The sequence below is a fragment of the Bidens hawaiensis genome, unplaced genomic scaffold, assembly GCF_021521415.1.
Source record: "Bidens hawaiensis isolate Kalapana, Puna unplaced genomic scaffold, B.hawaiensis_p1.1 tig00013821_1, whole genome shotgun sequence".
NCBI lineage: Eukaryota > Viridiplantae > Streptophyta > Magnoliopsida > Asterales > Asteraceae > Bidens > Bidens hawaiensis.
Window position 1 is genome coordinate 203,126 of NW_027492182.1, and position 16,901 is coordinate 220,026.

The 16,901-nt window shown below is 37.3% G+C and overlaps 1 protein-coding gene and 1 pseudogene across 2 annotated transcripts; both read left to right on the forward strand.

The window, feature by feature from the left end:
• The first annotated feature begins 3,063 nt into the window (after positions 1-3,063).
• On the forward strand, positions 3,064-3,570 carry LOC143545084 (uncharacterized). The gene has a single exon (XM_077037031.1). The coding sequence runs from the start codon at positions 3,064-3,066 to the stop codon at positions 3,568-3,570; it is 507 nt and encodes a 168-aa protein (XP_076893146.1).
• A 7,683-nt stretch (positions 3,571-11,253) lies between these two features.
• Positions 11,254-15,784, forward strand: LOC143545094 (WD repeat-containing protein PCN-like; annotated as a pseudogene). Its single transcript, XR_013137365.1, has 8 exons — positions 11,254-11,379; positions 12,053-12,354; positions 12,443-12,506; positions 12,596-12,709; positions 12,810-13,087; positions 13,158-13,730; positions 14,883-15,307; positions 15,406-15,784. The product of XR_013137365.1 is annotated as a WD repeat-containing protein PCN-like (transcript).
• The last annotated feature ends 1,117 nt before the right edge of the window (positions 15,785-16,901 follow it).

The following is a 16,901-nucleotide window of genomic DNA, read 5'->3' on the forward strand; positions in this document are numbered from 1 at the left end:
GCCAAGATCCGTGATCATTTGCTGACTGCCAGAAGCCGACAGAAGAGTTACGCAGATCGTAGGCGAAAGCCTCTCGAATTTCAAGTTGGTGATCTTGTTCTCCTCAAAGTGTCGCCTTGGAAAGGTGTTGTCCGCTTTGGGAAGAAAGGTAAGCTTGCTCCTCGTTATGTTGGTCCATTCAAGATTCTCGCGCGTGTGGGAAAAGTTGCCTACAGACTTGACCTGCCGCTCGCGCTCAGTAATGTGCATCCAACGTTCCATGTTTCCAATCTCAAGAAGTGTTTAGCTGACGAGAACCTTCACATTCCACTTGATGAAGTTCAAGTTGATGAATCCATGCATTTCATTGAGAAGCCTGTTGAGATTATGGATCGCGAGGTTAAGCAAACCAAGCGCAGTCGTATCCCTATCGTGAAAGTTCGCTGGGAGTCCAAGCGCGGAGCCGAGTTTACATGGGAAAGGGAAGATCAAATGAAGATCAAGTACCCGCACCTGTTCTCTGCGCAACCTACTTCGAGATAAATTTCGGGACGAAATTTCTTAAAGTAGGGGAGACTGTGACATCTGCCCCGATCCGACCCGACCCAGGTACCCGTTTCTCTGACCCGATCTCTCTTTTATTATTTAATATTTATACTTATATTTTACTTTTAATAATAATATATATTTTCCTTCCCGCCTCTTTCTCTCTCTTTCTTTCCGCCGTCCCGTCCGTCTTCCTTCTCTCTTTCCACCTTCTTTTCCCTCTTGTCGCCGTCCCACCCTTACGCTTTGTTTCCCTCTTCTCTTTGCTTGTCCTTTGGTTCTTCCCGCCTAAGGATGTCTGCAGCTCCACGCGCCAGACTCCTTACATGGAAGCCTGCGTGAAGACATCTTGTTCCTGCGATGCGTGAAGAGAACTCTTCTCGCAGCGCGCTAAGAATGCATGTTCTTCCCGCAATGCGCTAAGAATGTATGTTCTTCCCGCGATGCGCTTAGAATTCTTGTTCTTCACGCAGCACGCTAAGGATTTGTGATTCTTCCCGCAGTGCGCTAAGGATTGTTGTGCCAGCCTTCGCGCTCGCGCACTCAGCCTTCCCGCGCTTAACCCTTGTATCTTCTGTTTAAATCTAGCCGTTTGCTTTTGTGTTGTCTTATCTTCTGTGCTGTTGACCTAACCTATCTAATGTCTGAATAGTTACTTTCGGCGCAGCATGCGTACCAACCCCCATTGGTTGGTAGAAAAAGTGACTGACATTATCTTTTGAGATCTGCTTTTGCCATGCTTGACCAGTACCTTTATCTGATCCGCCCATGCCTGTTACTGTTCCCTGTCAGCTTTATCTTGCCCCCTGCAGCTGCCATATCTTTTGATATCTTTTGCTTTTGGAATCTTTTGCTTTTTGAGATCTTTTTCCCTTTTCTAGGGATTATGTCTCCTAGGGTTTTTCTATAAATAATAATAATATTTCATAACACATCACACACAAAACACTTAATCTCTCCTGTTCTCTTGCTCCTTGCTCTCTCTGCCGTCTTCCTCTCTGCCTCCGTCTTCCTCCTTGTTCTTCCTGCTTTTCCGGTAATATATATTATAATTTACTTATTAATTATGCTAACTTATAATCAAGACTTAAAACAAATCATTAAAACAATAATCTTATTTATAGGTTAACTTGTGCTTGTTTAAAGTTGGTTCTTGCTTTATCTATCACCGCATCGTTTATCATGTGAGTTATCTCGTATCTAATCCCTTTTTATTTTAAATGCTTTGGGATGTTCATGTGTTCATACAAAACTTGAGTCTTAAACTTGTTTATGAACTTTAGTCGCGCAGTATCCCATGTGTTGAGGACGTTTACTTGGCTGTTTATTTGTATGTGTGTATCATTAACCGCTTTGTTCGGCCTATTCCGCAGTTCCGTTGGTACCATTAGTTGAACACGGGAGACCTATCGTTTACGGTTTTCTTTGTTTACACTTGCACAGATGTTTTCTCGTTTTTATGCTCAATTGGGAGCATGGATTGAACTATGATCTATGAACTATCTTAGGCTTGATCACAATCTGATTACACCCTTGTTAAACTCTAGACATACACGTGTTGCGCGCAGATTTACTGTGATTATCTATGATTATCTATTAAACTTGATTTCTCACCAACACGCAAGTGTTTGACGTTTATTTTAACACATGTTCAGGTTTGCAGTAGCTGTTTTGGAGCTTGTGGACACGTAGGACGTTTTTACTTTTGGACCTAGAATTAAAATGTATCAAGACAAGTTAATGTTGTTTGAATGTTATAATTTATAATATATTGATTTATGTTTGATTTATGTTCTTTATTTTCCCCGCTGCGCGTGCGCGATAAAATGTGTATTAATAAATATTGACACCAATAGTGTCGCGAGTAATGAAGCAATATGTGGCGCCCCGATGTATAATCCGCCTTTGGTCGGGGTGTTACAGAAATACTTCATAATGGATGATCACTTTCTATAAATATTTTTACTCGCATAATCAAAAATAAACTTTCATTACAAACAAAACAGACAATATTAGTTAAATATAAAAAATAGAATCTTAAATAATTATTAACAGTTATCCTAATACACGTCAAATTATCTACTAACGTAGCTTTAAAAACTATTTAACATCATTCATTATTATTAGCCAAACTCTTTCTAACAAAATAAAAATTTTACCGTTGAAACAAACAATATAATTAAAAACATAACAAAATATGAAAAAACTAAAATATATAGTCTCACATATTAAAATATTTCATTTCATTTTATTTTATAATTGTATCTTAGATCTGGATCCAGAAAAATACTATAATTTATCCATCAAAACCAATATATTTATAGTTAAAAAAAAACAAAAAAAAATAACGTGTTTGTGTTCCTCACACGAAATAGTCAAACCAAAACCACGACTTCAAAACACTATAAACACCTTCTCCACCTCACCCCACACACACTTATTACATCACCACCGTTTCTACAACTTCATTCCTTCATTCATACATAACTTTCATTATTATTATTATTATTATTATTATTTGATTCACAAATCACAAAAATGAGAAACAACCAGAAGAACATAATGATGAGAATCATCACAACACCATACCGAGCCATCTGCAAAGCCAGAGACTTCTACATCCGTAGCATCACCGACTGCGCCAACCACACCAACTACGGCGGAGTCGCCGCGGCCTCATTCGGAGCCCCGATATCCAGAACCAGCAGCTCCAGTTCATTCGGGTCCAGCAGCGCTGCCGCGGAGGATCTCCGGGAACTCATCAGGGCAAACTCAACGGCCAGGATGGGTAGTTTGGATATCACTAGGGCTGACGTGGAGTTGTATGTTAAACAGTATATGGCTACGAAACAGTCGACTCCGGTGAAGGGGTCCCGGAGAGTGCCACGTAGTGCGAGTGTGGGCATGGGGAGGATTGATGAAGATGCTCCGGTGAGTTTTGCCGATGATGAGGATGTGAAGACCAGTCGGAGTGATCATTTGATGTTTCCTAGGAGCAGGTCTCATGCTGTTACCGGTAGGGATAAGTTTAATAGATTTTCATGAGTATATCTGTTTTTGTTTAATTGTTTTCTTGAATTTTATCTTTTTTTGGTATTTTAATGTCATGTTCATTTTGAGTTTATGCAAGTTGTAATTAGTTGTAACATATTGGTCTAGTTTGATCACTTCTCAACTCATCAAGTTGGAATGCACCTAAGGGTAAGGGTGTCTAGTTGTAGCATCATGTTTTTGACCAATTAGTTACCAACTTCTTGAATTTAAAACCATTTGATCATTTGAAGTTTCACGTTGAGGTTATCGTTACAATTCGTTAAACAAATGATGATTTTCATTGATTATATCTATAATACATAAGAAAAGTTATTATGACCATATATAATATAAAATATTATGGCCAATGGATGCGATATCTTCATTTCCAAAAATGATGATTATCTCTCTTTCTTTTTTCTAAAGAGCAATCATTTGGGCACAAATGCTTCCACACGGTTAATAGACTTGTTAATCATGGCATATTTGGGTTGATTAAGGTAAAAAAATATATTTCTTATAATTTAATATGGATTAAATTAAAGAAACAACAATAACTATACAACTTTTTAATATGGGTATACTCCAATTAATTTAGTACTTAAATAACACAACACAAAATATCATTCATAATTAAGGGTTAATTTGGGTATATTTAAATTTGATTAAAAAACCATAACTATACAGCATTACAACGGGTTAATTTGGGTTTCGTGAACAAAGAGAAAACGTCATTTTCATTCATATAAAACTTGTCTAAGGAAAAAAATGTAAAAGAATGAAACTTGTTAAGGAAAAAATGGATCAAAATGAACAAAAGAGAAAGTGACATTCATATAAAACTTGTTTTAAGGAAAAATGGATACAAATGGATTAACAAGGATACTCCACCTGCACTCATTGTTTATCATCCTTCAAGAGCGCAGCGCATTGTTTGTCATCCTTCAAGAGCGTTTGTTCCTAAATAACCTCACTCCTAAAAATGAATAAAGGTCACCTTATATGCATCATCATGAATTTTTTAAGTCTTATTAGCAAATAAACCAATTAATTAAATAAACACACATACACATCAGTTGTGTGATAAAAAAATAATAATAATAAGATGTGAGATATTGCAAGATTAAGTAAATGTAACTTAAACAAGAGAAACTGTCTTGGCTTGGACCAGGTCTTCTGAGCCGGGGCAATCTGAGGGGCCCACTAAGTATCTATTTGGATTTCCTTCCCTGTCCTGTACTTAAGGTAACCGACTCAGCACCACAATGAAATAACCGGCGGCCATCTTTGATGCCAAATGTTATATCCGGAATAATAACTTTATTTATCTAAGTCGCTTGTAATTTCAAATTGAGATTATTTGGTGGTTTTTTAAAAATCTCAATCGGATCAGAGAGATCATGAATGTCATGTGCGATTTTGAGAGTGAATGATCTTAATTAGAATGATAGCGTACGACCCAATGAACGAGATATCCAAATTAGGATTTGGAAACTAACTTTGGCGAAGTTTCAATATTAATTAAGTTCCCACTATTTTGACTTAGGATAAAAAAAGGGTCGATCCCATGTCCCCAGCCAGGAACGCTACCGCCGGACCCTGGTTGGAGCCCCGTTCGTTAGGGCTGCACCCCAAACATCGTAACATACTAGACAAGTGTGCACTCCACACCTACTGAATTATTTGATGTATACTATAATTTACATCGGTGAACCAGTCAATACAATTACATCAAAATATCTAACACCAATAATGGCTTGGTGTTGGCAACCATCACTACTAATGACTTCGTAGTTGTAGTGCGTCCAAAGCAACTATACTAGGCTATTTAACAGTTTAGTTTTAGAAAGTTTGAAGTTTTATTTTAATAAAATCGAACCGATTTAAGATAGATCCAAACTAAGCCGAAAACCAAATTCGAATTATGCTCGACGGAGTAAATAACTTTTTTTTGTTATAATTACATGTTTACGAATTTTTGAGATTACATCTTTGCGAAAGGTATGTTAAGATCTCAATGTCTCACTTTGTTAGCTAGCTCATCGGGTATGTACAGTTTGGTGACAAAGTAAACAAATCACAGAAAAAATATACATAAATTTGGGAATATTTAGTGTGATTTCCCCACATACATATTCATATTCTTTTAGTTGTTTTTGGCTCACTACCTTGCATCGGTTTGTAACTAATTAATTTATAGATGTCACACCCGGCCTTTGGGTCTTGGAGCATAGTCGTATGACTAATAATTGGTACCGATTTTTGTAAATATATCAAAGTTTCGTTTTTTCAGCAGAAGTCTTTCACTAAAATAATTTTAAATATATATATATATAGGGAGAGCATCAAGAGAAAACTCATCTTTAGAGAGAAAACTTAAAAACTCCTAAAGATTATTTTTAATTAAATATAAAAAATATTTTCAAATTTCCGTTTTTACCTTATTCTTATATTTTGGTCCCCTTCACTCGAAAAAAATAAAAAAATTTAAAAAAACCCCGCTGTAATGCCATACGTAAGTAAAATATAAGTATAAATAAATATTAAATCATAAAGAAAGAGATCGGGTCAGAGAAACGGGTACCTGGGTCGGGTCGGATCGGGGCAGATGTCACACCATCTTTCCGCATCTCTGACACTTGACACGGTTACACGGGCCAACATGATGATAGTTGCACCTATTGCACTTCGGATTTTTCCCCAGCATATCCGCTCGAACCCTGCCCGCTACTGTTGTTATTGTTGGTTGTGACTTTGATTGTTAAAGCTCCCGAGTGAATTCGGGCTTACGGTAGTGTTGTTGCGGTGGGAGGTTCGAGGATGAAGATCTGGTGTTATCAAACTTCCTCTTTCCGTCTGCTCGGGTTGCTGTTGCTGTGGTTGTCATTATTCGGGTTGTCACGGGCTTTAGTAGTTGAACCCCCTAGGTGGTAACGCACTTGGGTCACAGCCGGATCCGTCAGTTTGTGAGCTAAACGGATCGCTTGTTGAATCGTGGCTGGTCTGGAAGACGTCACCATGCCCTGAATCTGCGGTGCTAACCCATCAATGTACATTTTAATCCTCTTACTCGACGGATCCACCATCCGCGGACACATCACAGCCAACTCGTGAGAACGAGTAGTGTAGGCTTCAATTTCCGAGCCCACCATCTTCAGTGACCAGAATTCTGACTCTAACTTTGAAATCTCTTCTCTCGGACAGTACTCCTCTCGCATCATGCTTTTGAACTCCTCCCAGTTCATCGCGTTAGCCAGTTCCAATCCAAGGATCTGCACATTTGTACATCGTCTGTGGACACCTCTGAGTGTGCCTCTGGCTCAGCCGGTTCTTCCTCCGGTTCCTCTTCGGGTTCCTCCTCGGGATCTTCCTCGGGATCTTCTTCAGGCTCCTCTTCGGAATCTTCTTCAGGTTCGGCCTCAGGCTCCGCCTCAGGCTCGGCTGCGTTCTGAGCAAGTTGCATTTGTAAGACATCGCAACGCTCTAGAGCTATCTCGGTTCGGGTCCTTGCTACCTGGAGTTGCTCTTGCAAGTCTATCATCTCGGCTTGCATCTTCCTCATAATCTTCATCTGTTGATCACTAGCCTCTTGCATTTCCTTCATTGCCGCTGCCATGCGGCAATCTCCTCCTTAGTCTCGGGTTCCGTCTTTTAACAGTCCGGAAACGTTCGCTCTCGTATAGCGCATGTAACCCACGTCACGCTCCAAGCATGAAACAACAGCTACGAGAACTCTCTCTACAGGTTCGGTTATGGGTGGTAGGGTGTTGGGATAAGCAGGATGGTTCGGGTGAGGCAACGGGGGGAACTTGTTCGCGATAAACCATACGTCTGATCATGTTAGGGTACCATTCCCAGCTAACGTCGTTTTCGTATATGCCTCCGGATAGGCGGTATTTCTTCGGCGCGGGAGCTTCGAGTTCCGGGGACTACTCGGTGGTGGCGATGCGATAGGTAACTGCGGTTCCTTCTCGTGGGCATGCGTCATCGAATCGGATGATGATGAGGGGTGGCGTCGACATTCCTACAGGTAAGCCGTGTATGCGCGCGCGTATGAGTGAAAGAGGTAAAGAGATAGGATAACAAAGACTACACAAATCTATGCAGTGCGTATCATTATAACTAATGGGTCGTCGCGGTTATAGTCTAGTATGCATGCAGCTTCTAGTTCGCTATAACCAAGGCTCTGATACCAATCTGTCACACCCTCAAAATCCACTAACGGAGTTTTACCGTCAGAGGGTGTGAACTAACAGGATCGGAATCATCAGTTATAATCAAACCATAAAATAAAGTTTCAAAAACCATGAAAACGTTTACGAGTAATTAAATAAAAACGTTTAAATGAAAATAAGTGCGGAATCGTAAAACCATAGAAACAATGTACGTCACGCAGGACGACTTAAAACCAATGATAACCGTTTAAAAATAAGTTTTGCATAATTAGAATGTGTCAAGCAATGCATGTTCCTAAACCGCGCGCCCGCCTCGGCTACCTGAGAATAACATACTAAAAGTGTCAACACAAGGTTGGTGAGTTCACAAGTTATATAAAAAATAAATCGTTTAGCGTTTGCGTTCAGCGTTTTGCGTTACAGCGTTACAGCGTCACAGGTTTTGCGATACAGCGTTTGCGTTACAGCGTTTTGCGTTACAGCGATTTGCGTTACAGATAGTGTTATGTCAATTATATATCGATAGGTAGCTAGTCTATACAACAAGTATTACTAAGTGTTCGACACCGAAGCTGACTCGTTTATTAAGTGCCTTGTCACCAGGTCCTCCAGACCATGGTACGTGTTAGCCAAAATTACACCCGCTCGACCTCCAGTCGAGTTTAGCGTTGGGTGGGGTTTGTCAAACCCAGTAGTACTACTCAACAGTGACTCGCTATTCAAAATATTAACCGGTTCGATGTGTAGGACTTCAAATGTTTCGTTTGCCACTTAACCTTTACAAGTGATATATAATTTATAACAAAATCTTAAATGCGTTGTGGAGTATGTTATCTCCCCCAAGTGAAAAGCGTTTAAAACAGTTTAAAAAGGGGAAAGTGAAACTCACTGTTTGCGAAGAATTTCCCAAATTAAATCACCAAGATGCGCGTCCCGGAAAACTCTCTCTAGCGTTCTAAAACAATAAAGAGATTTTTCTAAGTGTCGGAATATTATCGAGTCTCTAGACCCGGCACATAATACCTATGCACATAACATGTTTCGTGTTCCGTTTGTGAACCGTGTGTGACTTTAACAAGTGTTTTTGTGACACATTACATGTGTAAGCAATCATATACGTGTCATGTATTCATAACGTACATTACTAGCAATTATTCCCGTAAGGGCATTTTGGTCAAATCATGACAATTAATTTGCCATTATTCCCCATAAGGGCAATTTGGTCAAATTATGACAATCAATTAGCAGTTATTCCCCGCAAGGGCATTTTAGTCAAAACACGACAATTATCTTGCAATCATTCCCCTCAAGGGCAATTTGGTCAAAACACGATAATAAATTAGCAAGTATCATATTTCATGCATTTTCACAAAACTCAGCAGCTAGTTTCACCGAGACAGAAATTCTACTTACAAGATTGTACTATTCCACCGATCATTGCATCTCATTAATTTACCAAAAATCATCACAGAAGAATATATGTCTTAGGTTTCCAGAACATATTTTATTATATTTTTATTCCACATAGTTTTCTCACAATCATCAAATCATTACAGCAAACTCATAACAGTCAAATTCATGCGCAACAGAATGTTATTTGCAATTCCCGTTAAACGAAAAAATACAATAAATGCAAGACCACTTGGGTTAGGTTCCTAACTCAATAAGTCAACTTCCCAGAAGTGGAACCAACCCAATTGGTCTCGTAGTTCATGAGATATAACATTTACAAAACAACCTAACAGCAGGTCTAACAACTCAGCTTTGCACAACGTTTTTGTAAAATCATAAAAGTTAACTTCTATTGTCCAAAAATTACAAATTTTACTTTATAGAAACTAGACTCACCTAGTTTACTGTAGTACAATAATCTCAACCAATTTTCACGTTTACCACTTCGTTACAGTCACTTAAACATCATATACACATTCTGTCAGGAACTGTTTGCATCCAAACTCAATATATTAACAACCTATGAACTATCATGCATTCATATAACACTCTAGACCTCCACAAACACCATCCATGTACATCAATTACCCATTACATACATGATTAGGGTTTTTGTTTGAACTCAAAATCATAGACACAACCATCAACATGTAACAACATCCAAACTAGTTATCAAATCATCAATTAATCAACAACAATCATATTAACTACATATACATATAGAATCGGCAGCTAGGGTTTACAATTAACCCAACAAACATCAAAATCAAGTAATAAGAATGTATAGGATAATCAATTATACCTTCCTAGCACCTAATTCTTCTAATCAAAGCTTGAAATTGATGGTGTATTTGTGTGTGTATGTCGACGGCAGCCAAGGGAGCAAAGGGAATGGGGGCTGATCGGTTTTGAGTGGGGAAAGAAAAGAATAGTTAGGGTTTAGTTAATGATGTATTTATAAACATAACATGTTACATTCAAGTCCCTCCACTTCTAAGTATTACTTTTCTAGCCTAACTAACTTGTTTACATCTTGAGTTAACGTTTATAATCATGTTATCACATAACACATAAGTCTAACACATAATTATCACATAATTACTGTTTTGACGTTTTTTCGTTTATTCATCAATCGTTTGCGTCAACTCGTTTGCGTTTCGGTGCAAATCCCGAAAGACTACCCATGTAGTAAGTGTTAAGCGTCATTTAAACCCTAGTTTAAATGTAATGAAGTGTGTGTTATAGATTCAGTGATCTTAAGTTTTGAATTGACGGAATTGAGTTAACAGAGTTAACCTGAAATTGACGATTGTCACAAATCCAGCCTACCCAGACGATAAATTCTCATCACACAGCCCCTTGTCTCCCCCTTTATCGCCCCGACGCGATGTTGTCGCCCTTTTTACCCATTTATCGCCCTAAATTGTAGCTCACTACACATACCCTTATCATGCATTTGCTTAGTATGAGTTAATGTTTTTTATACCGCTAAGGTTTACTTTAAAATTTTAAATTATTTTAGTTGTTGTAATTAAGTAAAAGAACAAATATATATAATTTTAGTTTCAAAAAGTAAATTCATATATAAAGTATGCGCACACGACACACATATATATATATATATTTATATATATAGGATGAGTATTATTACGGAACTCATAAATTATTTAAGAACTTGAAGGAACCTTTGAAAATTAACGTTTTTTTATATATTTTTTGTATGCTAATGTTATTTGAGTGTAGTTCTATTATTAACCGCGCTAAACATGAGAATCAAGTAGAGTAATTATCATAGAGTAATTACATAATTAATTACTCTATGATAATTACTCTACTTGATTCTCACGTTTAGCATGTTAATTTCATTTATATTTGATCAAAACCCTATATTTATATATATATAATATATATATATATATATTATATATAGTTTTTATGCTAATAAATTTTTCATGTAAGTATTAAAAATATGAATAATGATAAACTTGTGAATCTTTGTGTTGTTTATTTGATTAATTGTGTAGTGAATTAGGGTTTTGAATTTGTTTTGTGGTTGTAGACGATACAGGGAGACCCTAATTTAAGAATTTCGTCGCTCGTGTGGTGTAGTTCGGGTTCTGGTGGCGGTAGATTGTTTTCGTCGGGTATCGATGGTTCGATTTTGGAGTGGGACTTGTTTAATTTGACTCAAAAGGTTTGTGCTTTGGGGTTTATATGTGATGTTATTGTTAGTGAATCTTGATTTTGTAATCTGTGTTTACCTAGCTTAGTTTATGACATTAACTTTGTTTTACTAGTCAATATGCGTAAGCCATAAAATGCATATGATGAAATGATATATTTTGTATTCTTGGGGTGTGCGTGTGTCGGTTTGGGGGACAAAACCATAAACATGAACGATTGGTTATAGGGGTTATGGTTGATCGGTTTTAAAGTTTATGGCAGGTTGATTTGGGCCTTAACTAAAAATAGCTCAAAAAAGTATAATTGAGCTTTGTTTGGGTCTGAAAGTTTGGGCTTGAAGTTTTTTACTGTGGAATGAGTTGTTATTACACATTTATATATATTAGTATATTACGTAGCATTTAAAAAAATTATTTAATGTATAAATTTAAAATTACATATATTTGGCTCAGTTTTGGCATGTATGGAAACCTTGGTTATGCCAGTTAATTTGGTGAAATTGGTTTTCTGTACAGTGCACACCTTATTTAGAGGACATGTTTTAGGGCTGGGAGAATTTGTTTCAAGATTCAGTTACATGTGAACACACTTAAGTTTTATATAACATGTAATGTCTGCTTTTGTTGATTGGCTTACTGTTTTAAATTTCATAAAATTTTATTTTTAGCTGATTTTATTTGCAGGTTGTGGTAGATTCTATTGGCGTGTCTATTTGGCAGATGGCGGCTCATCATTTGAACCGGCAGCAGTTTAATCAAAAGTCAGATTTGGCTTCAATTGAGAACGGGCATGGATCGGATAAAAGTATAGGTGATGGTGATGTCACCAGTGACAGTGAAGTTGAAGCCGATTCGCTCGAGCTATATGAGGAACCGTTTACTTCAAATGCAAGTGTAGCACTTGCTTGTGATGATGGTTGTGTGCGATTATATAATCTCTGAATCAGATCATCTAAATTACTATAAATCACTGCCAAGAGTCAGTGGTGAGATAACACTTCTTGATTTCCTGTCACTACCTTTTAGTTTCATTAATAATTTTTATATTCATTGTCTTCTTCATTGTTTATTTAGGGCGTGTATTAAGTGTCACTTGGAGTCCAGATGCTAAAAGGATATATTCAGGGAGTAGCGACGGGTATGCGCTTTTAACTACTTGTGACAATGTGACATATATTAATTGTTTTTTCAACGTTAATTTTTTTTTTACTTTAATAACATTTTTAGGTTCATAAGATGCTGGGATGCTAAAACGTCATATGAAGTATACAGAATCACTGTTGGTCTTGGAGGCTTAGGTGGTGGCTCTGAACTTTGTGTATGGTCTTTACTTGCTTTAAGGTAAACACTTCTTTTTAATCTTTGTATGCAATTATGCATTCCATTTAACTAATATGTTGTTTAGATTAGTGATTTGATTGTTTTGTATATCTTTCTACAGGTGTGGGACCCTTGTGAGTGCAGATAGCAGTGGCAGTGTTCAATTTTGGGACAGTTTACATGGAACTCTATTGCAAGCACACTCTTATCATAATGGTGATGTTAATACGTTAGCAGCTAGTCCTTGTCATACCAAGGTGTTCTCAGCTGGATCAGATGGTCAGATTATTTTATATAAGCTTTCTAAACCGATTAAGAAGTGGGTTTATGTTGGTTATGCTAGGGCTCATACACATGATGTGAGAGCCTTGACTGTTGCTGCGCCCATAACATGTAAAGGTATGCTTTATTTTTTAGACCTAAAATAGTGTCTCTTAGTTTGACTTATTTCACTTTATTATGTAAACAGATGTAAAACATGAAGATAAGTCAAAAAGAGCTCGTTCCATGGATAAATCTAAATATTTGAGTTACAAAAAGTGGGCTCGTATGGGAACCCCCATGCTAATATCAGCTGGTGATGACACTAAGCTTCTTTGCATATTCTGCTAACGAGTTTACCAAATTTGGCCCACATGATATTTGTCCTGCACCACAAAGACCACCGGTTCAGTTAGTGTGCAGTACGGTTGACGGGTTTACTTATCTGCTTTTGGTTCAGGCTGCACAGTGGTTAGATATTTTCACTGTTGATGTGAAAGGCGATGTTTCTGCTGTTTCAACTACTGCTTTGGTGGCTCGAGTTAAGAGCAAGGGTTTAAGAAAGATTGTCTGTAGCTCTATCTCTCCTTCTGGAAGGTTCTTTGCTTATTCAGATGATTTGAAGCCTTGTTTTTTTGAATTGAAGAAAAAGGGAACGGGGAAATCCGGGTGGTCGTTAAGTAAACGAAAACTTCCTTCATCTTTACCCTCTGCACGTTTCATGGTCTTTACGTCTGATTCTTCTCGGTTAATGATTTCGGGACATGATGGAATGATATACGTAAGTAATCACACACTTGCTCCATTTATATATGCATATCTGTTAGGCCCATAAACAAACCGAATGTTTAGTGAACTGTGATAGGAAAAAGTAACACGATTAAAAAAAATGTTCACTTAGTTAAATTAACAAATATGAAAAAATGCATCGTTTGTGCATTTATGCTGATGAACACTAGTTTATGTTTGTTCGTTCATTTACTTTTGTTAGTTTGTTTAGTTACATTGGTTAATATATTCATTTGGTTTTTTAGGTATATTACAAGTTAGTCTAGTTTTATTAACTTTTTAGTCTCAATTCATTGTTGTTCAAGTTAAAGTTTAATAGGTTATTCATTGTTGTTTAAGTTAAAGTTTAATAGGTTATTCATTGTTGTTTAAGTTAAAGTTTATTAGGTTTTAGCTTAGTGATGTTTGTTTATGAACTGCTCATTTATACTTCAAACGAACGTATCATAAACCATAGTTATCAAATGCGTTAGGCGCAGTCAAGGCGCATAGGCCTTGCCTAGGGCCTAGGCGCAAAAAAACGAGGTCCTGAGGAAAAATAAACGCACTTAAATAAAACATTTAAAACGTATTATGTATATGAAAAATAGTACTATTTTTTAAATAAAATAAACAAGCTATTATATAACATTTAACATCATCTAATGAGTGCCAAAAGTTTAAAATAGTCAAGATTCAAATGTGATTCCAAAACTTGAATAACAAAATGTATCAATATAATGTCTTTTGACTTCTCCTAGATCTAAGTTTCAATAGCAACCCTTGCTTTTCTTTTGCTTGGCTTTTATGTTCTCGTGTTCTTGGCATAGACAATGCCGAAGCACTCGCCTAGGAACTAGAAGCTCATTTATTGAGCCTTGCCTGAAAAATGGGCCTAGGCGCAAGAAGCGAGGGCTTTTAATAACTATGTCATAAACAAACACAGACACATTCAATTTTTTAACAAAAGAACACGAACAAGAAAACCTGGTTTGTTTAGTTGTTTGTATTATCGCTTGTTCAGTTAAAGGTAAACGAACAAACCCGAGCATGCTCCTTCGTGTTTGTTTGGCTTGTTTACAAGCTTATCACACACACACACATATTACAGGTTGTAGATGTAAGATGTATATTATAAGATGTAACGTGATTTATCATATTACAGGTTGTAGATGCTGGGAGCTTGGAAAGAAGTCAAAGTTTTACCCCGTGTCGTAAGGAGTTTAACGTGGACTCGCCACCTCAGCCTCCAGTAACCAAGATGTTTACTAGTCCAAATGGACTGTGGCTAGCTGCTGTCAACTGTTTTGGAGATATCTATATATTTAACCTTGAGACACAAACGCAACACTGGTTTATATCAAGATTAGATGGTGCAATAGTGACAGCTGGAGGGTTTACTCCCGAAAACAACAATATGCTAATATTATCCACGTCGGCAAATCAAGTTTATCTTTTTGACGTGGAAGCTAAGAAACTTGGAGATACTTTTGTTTTGCCGCGAAGATATCAAGATTTTCTGAGAGAGGTTATTGGGCTCACGTTTCCGACCTCATCAAATTCTTCAGATGTCATGATTTACAGTGCCAGGTATGTTTTTATGAGTTGTACATAGTGCCATGTCATCAAATATAAATTGTAAGTCGTGATCCAGTTATGCTCTTTTAACATAATTTGTATTTTTTTAGGGCAATGTGTGTTATTGACTTTGGAAAGCCGGTTGGTCGAGATGAAGATAACGAGAAAGCAAACATATATGATTCAATATTAAAGAAGTTATATGGCCAAACAAACGGGAAAGCGAAACGTAAGTTGATAGAGCTCAAGGACAGTGACAGTATAAATGAGACTAAGAGTAAAGAGTTTTGTGCCTTTAAAGAACCGGTTTTGTGCGTTGGGCATCTTTCAAAGGGTTCGGTGTTGGTCATAGACAAACCATGGTTGCAAGTGGTTAAGAGTTTTGACGCTCAGCCGGTTCACAGACATATATACGGGACATAAATGTAAGTCCTGAGTTCTGACAAAAGGTGTTACTAGAATAGAGATTAGGTGTTACTAGAAAAATTCAATTTTGGTCTCATTTTATTTGGTCAACCTGGGGTCAACGCATGTTGTGTAATGTGTCTGATAATCTTGTTTTTCTTTAATAGTAAAATTCTTTTCATGTCGTTTATGATGACACTGGGTCACTGGAAGTTTTGATCGCATGATATTTGAATTGAAATTTACTTTCATACCGGTTTGATTATTGCCGACATCATTATTTTGTTCTTGATTGACTCTTGAAGTTGAATTGATCTCATAGAAGTTTAGTTTTGACAGCTTTATTATGCTTGATTTTGTTTTAAGACTTATTTTGTGTAATCTGTTTCCAGTTCTAGACCAGATGTTGAAAATTTTGACATGACAAATGAAGTTTATAAATCAGGTTGTCCTTTATGAAGAGACTGGTATTGAACTATCTGAAAGTTGTTTGATTCACTTGCTCATTGCACCTTTGTGTTATCTATCTGTCAGTCAGTCTTGAAAATTCTATTCAGTCGAAGGTATTTTGCAAATTTAAGCACATAATAGAAAGAAAAAACATATATTTGTTATTTTGATCTTTCAAATTTCTGTTTTCTTGAAAGACTAGATATGATACTATACCAACGCAACACTGGCTTGTGTGTTTCATCAAATTTGTAGGAATTCAAGGGATTGGATTTTAATCCATAAGATGGTGCGGGTCGGTTGAATAAAGACTTCAAGAATCCTTCCGAATTTGTAAGGAATGTTAAAAAAAATCGATGGAATGCTCAGTTTTGTTTGGGTCGAAGCTGTATTTGGGCCGGACTGGTTTCGGAATGTAATCGGCTTTGGATCGGCACGAGTTTTAGGTCGTATGAGTTTGGATCGGAACGGGGTCGACACAGGTTTCAGGTTGGGATGGGTTCGGGCTGGGACGGTTTTGGGAATGATTTTGGGTCGGAATGGGTTCGGGTCAAGATGGGTTTCAGGCCGGGACTGGTTTCTGGTCGGCACAGGTCCCAACCTGATCAAAATTAACTCTTTTGTTAATTGACCAGAACCCACCAGACTCAACCCGTCTCAACCTGTTTGGCGTTCTTAAAGGGAAGGGATAAGATGAAAATTCCAGTTCCATCAAAAAATTTACCAGCCAAAACACATACATTATGAATTT

What these genes read in the sequence shown, in the direction of transcription:
- LOC143545084 (XM_077037031.1), top strand. Translation starts at nt 3,064, where the DNA reads ATGAGAAACAACCAGAAGAACATAATGATGAGAATCATCACAACACCA.